At 43.5% G+C, this 4254-nt stretch overlaps 1 protein-coding gene across 1 annotated transcript in view; it reads right to left on the bottom strand.

Moving 5' to 3' along the window:
• Positions 1–4254, bottom strand: part of COL23A1 (collagen type XXIII alpha 1 chain) — a 444884-nt gene that overhangs the window by 14706 nt on the left and 425924 nt on the right. The window contains exons 15-16 of the mRNA XM_027867027.1: positions 3768–3812; positions 2811–2888 (exon numbers count right to left, since the gene is read on the bottom strand). Of these exons, the coding sequence (XP_027722828.1) occupies positions 2811–2888; positions 3768–3812 (123 nt within the window). The remainder of the gene's footprint in view (positions 1–2810; positions 2889–3767; positions 3813–4254) is intronic.

The raw sequence follows: 4254 nt of genomic DNA, 5'->3' as shown, positions 1-4254 counted from the left end.
CACACACACACACACACACACACACACACACACACACACACACACACCATGTACCTCTGTTACCACTTCTGCCGAGAATTGTTTTGAGAGTATGATGGAGGGAGGGTTAATGTCACTGCCCCAATTTTACAGGAGGGCCAATTGAGGCAATGGGCAGTCACTTTCTGTGTGACTAACACGGAAGAATCAGAATTAGAACTCTCAGCCTGAGTTCCCTAGCCCCTCTAGAATGTTATATCATATCCTAGAGATGGCATCTACTTCACTAGTGACCTGAGCGGAGGGAAGAAAGCATCTAGGACACAGTTGCTCACCAGGACTAGTCATATGTTTTGGGGGCTTTAAAATAAAAATAAAAATAGCTAGCATTTATATAGTACTTACTATATGCTAGACACTGTGCTAAGCACTTTATAAATAATATCTCATTTGATCCACATATGAGATGGTGCTATGAGGATGGTGCTATTATTATTCCCATTTTACAGATGAAGAAACCGAGGTAGACAGCACTTAAGTGACTTACCCAGGGTCACACAACTGGTTAAGAGTCTGAGGTCAAATTTGAACTCAGGTCTTCTTGACTTAAGGCCCAGTGCTTTTTCTATTCTGCCATAGCTGCTGACTAAAGAGAAAATCCCAGGGCTCAAGAAATAGACTCAGGATGAGCCAATCTTTCTCATGAAATCCTCATTCTACCTCTTTTAAAAATGTATTTTTTTTCCCCCAGAGAGGCAAGTGTGATATAGTAAAGACCATAATGGCCCTGGAGTTAGAAAGTGCCATCATTTCTATTCATCATTGCTTTCAGGCTCTAATGAGAGAGAAGATTTGGATCCCCACTTCCATTTTACTGGTGGCTCAACTGAGGCACTGGGCAGTCACTGAATGACTAGCATGGAAAAGCCAGAATTAGAACTCATGGCCTTTGAGTTCCCTGGGTTGAATCCTACCTTTGAAACTGACTAGCTGGATGACCATGGACAATTTATTCAACTTTTCTGAGTCTGAGTTTCTCCATCTGTAAAATGGGTACTGTAGTACCTACTTTACAAGGCTGTTGTAAGGCTTAAATGAGATAATGTATGTGAAGTGCTATATAAATGTCAATTGTCATTATCAGTAGACTCATAGAGTGTCAGAGCTAGCCTCAGAGACCACCTGATTCAATGTTCTCTCCATTTGCAGAAGAAGAAATTGGGGCATAGAGAGGGAAAGAGAAGAGTTCGGGGTCACAGAGTGAGTGAACGGTCAGACCTGCACCACACACACACACACCTCACATTCTACTAAATCACACAACATCACTCTCTCCAACATGCCACCATGGCACACAGCCCCTCCACCCTGAGGCACGCTGCGCACGGGTGCAATTACCAGCAGCCTATGTAAAATAATTGGAGATTAAATCATGGATATAAGTGAATATTTGCTTTTATTCCGGCTAATTGGGTTGTTCTTTTCTTTTGGCTCCCTGGCCATTCCCAATGCCTTTAGAACCACAGCCCTCTTGCTGTTTCTGAACCCTACAACCCGCCCCACCTGGGCACTGCAATCTGGGCCATCACTGGGATGGGTATTTAGACAAAAATCTCTGCATGACTTAGGGCTATAGATCCAGAGCTAGAAAGACCTTCCAAGGCCACCTCTCCCATCTTCTTCATTTCACAGAGAGACTTGCCTGAGGTCACATGCAGTAAATATTAGGGGCAAGATCCGAACCCAGGCCCTCTGACTTGATGACTAGTTCCTTTCCTGATGAACCACATTGCTTCTGCCACCTGTGCTGTTGGGATTGTGACATCGGTAAGGATGGGGGTCTGCAGCCTCCAGGATGGGTCACTCTTTTTTTTTTTTTTGAAGGAATTGTTTTCTTCAGTCAGTGTTTGTCCTTCCTTTTCCAAGCTTCCTTGACTGTCTCTTACATAATTCATTTCTTTTCCCAATTTTTCTTCTACCTCTCTTATTTGATTTTTAAAAATCCTTTCTGAGTTCTTCCAAGAAGACTTTTTGGGCTTGTGGGCAATTCATATTCCCCTTTGAGGCTTCGCACATAAGCATTTTAACACTGTTGTCCTCATCTGGGTTTGTGTTTTTATCTTCCCCTTTGCCATAGCAGCTTTCTATGGTCAGGGCTCTTTTCTGTTTTTTGCTCGTTTTTTAGTCTATTTCGTTGTTAAGGTTTAGGGACTTAGGGGTGCTGGGACCCCAAAATCACAATGCGTGGGTCCTGCCGGAAAGAATTCAACCCAACCTTCTTTCAGTCAAAGCCAAAGTTTATTAGAACATCCGTCATATTAGGCAGACTCTTAAGGAGTCTGAATGTTACTGAGCTATTGGTTAGATTATACGATTCTGTCCAGGATGGGTCACTCTTCCTCCACACTGATCCTGACTTCCTCCCAAAGGGTCTGCTCTAGGGGCAGAGGCAGAACTGAGTCAGGGATAGCTAATTAACATAACAGAGACAGGCCAGTGGAAGGACCAGTGATCCCATATCTTTTACAGGATCAGAAGACCTGATTTAGAGCTGGAAGGTGCCTTAGGAGTCATCAAGTTAGAAGAGCATAGAACTAGACCCGAAAGGGACCCCAGAGTCCAGCTAATCCAACCCCCTTATTTTACAGATGAGGAAATAGAAGCCCAGAGAAGAAGTCATGCAGATAAGTGGCAGAGTCAGGATTTGAACTCAGCTGTTCTGACACCCAATGCAGTTCTCTCTCTTTAATGTGTTACACTGTCTAACCAGGGCTCTGATAAAAACAAACAAATGACCCTCCCACCCCCAAAACAAAACAAACCCAATTTACCTTCAGAGCATCCAGGATTTTGCCATCATAGTCAATCACTACTGTGTCTCCTTGCTCACCTTTCAGGCCAGGTGGACCCTGAGAAAAGAGAAAAAGCCAACCTTTTAGAGGCCCCTGGACCATGACCACAACCTGGGGCTCCTTCCCAGACCTTACTCAGTACTTCTGCGTTTTTCTAATGCATGTACGTAATGAGTACCTGATCCAACACTTTCCATTACCAATGCTTAATTTAACTTTTTTCCAAATCTGAGAAAGACGGCTGCCTGTTTGTTTCTTAAGGCAAATACAATGGTAGGCTATTCAATCCTTAAACCGGTTTTGTGTAGATCAGCAGTTCTCAAAGTATGATTTAGGGATGCTTGGGGATCCTTGAGATCTTTTTGGGGAGATCCATGAAGTTTAAAGCTATTTTCATATTTCTAATTTCTAATAACATAAATGTTAATAGTTATAATCTGCATACAGAAAAGCTTTTTGGGGGATCCTCAATATTTTTTGAGAGTGTAAAGGAATACTGAGACCAAAAGGTTTGGCCTAAGCCAATATCCTCTCCCCTAGTTCTCAGTTGGGTCAGAGAATCTTTTTGGCCATCAGCCATTCTTAGGACCTCAATCTATGCCTGAAAGCTGAAGGACTACCTCTTGCCAGGGATCAGGCCTAAATCAACTTGTTGGCCACTATCACACTGAAACCCCATCCCCAACCCTCCCTTCCCAGCACCCAAACTCAGGGAGAAGACCATGTTGCCCTTGCTGGACGCTGGAGTTCTCTGTTGAAAAGAAGTCTCATTTTCCCTTCCATTTTCCCCAAAGGATTGCTCAGCAGGGCTGAAGCTCCATCAGTCACTTGTAGAGCCCATCCCAACAGCCAGGTATGTCCAACTCAAGAGGCCTAGCCCTGCTGGCTCATGGCCTGAAGCAAAAGTAGACAGGTCACCATAATGTGTTTGCGTACCCTGGGCCCAAGGAAGCCATCAGATCCTCTCTCACCAGGCTCACCCTGGGGAAATAGAAATTCTCATGATTAGTTCTCGGCTCCAGACTATGCCTCCTCCATCTTCCCCACCTCCTTTCCAAAGGAGTCCTAGAGTGCTTTCATCTTATCTTGTTCCAATCAGGCATTTATCTTATTTCCCAGATACCAACTCCAAACCAAGTTGCCTTCTCTGCCTCTCCCCCACAACCTATGTTTCCTGGTCCCCTTTCTGTATTGTCTTCCCTCATTAGAAGGTAAGCTGCTTGGTGTCAAAGACTGTCTTGCTTGCTTGTGTTTATAATCCCATTGCTTAGAACAGAGCTTAGCACATAGTAAACAATAAATATTCCTTCCTCTTTTTTTCTTTTCTTTCTTTCTTTCTTTCTTTCTTTCTCTTTCTTTCTTTCTTTCTTTCTTTCTTTCTTTCTTTCTTTCTTTCTTTCTTTCTTTCTTTCTTTCTCACCCC

Source organism: Vombatus ursinus, unplaced genomic scaffold (genome assembly GCF_900497805.2).
Source record: "Vombatus ursinus unplaced genomic scaffold, bare-nosed wombat genome assembly UNPS02014785.1, whole genome shotgun sequence".
In the NCBI taxonomy this organism is placed as follows: domain Eukaryota; kingdom Metazoa; phylum Chordata; class Mammalia; order Diprotodontia; family Vombatidae; genus Vombatus; species Vombatus ursinus.
Note: the sequence above shows the minus strand (reverse complement) of the source record. Positions and strands in the feature narration are given on the sequence as shown.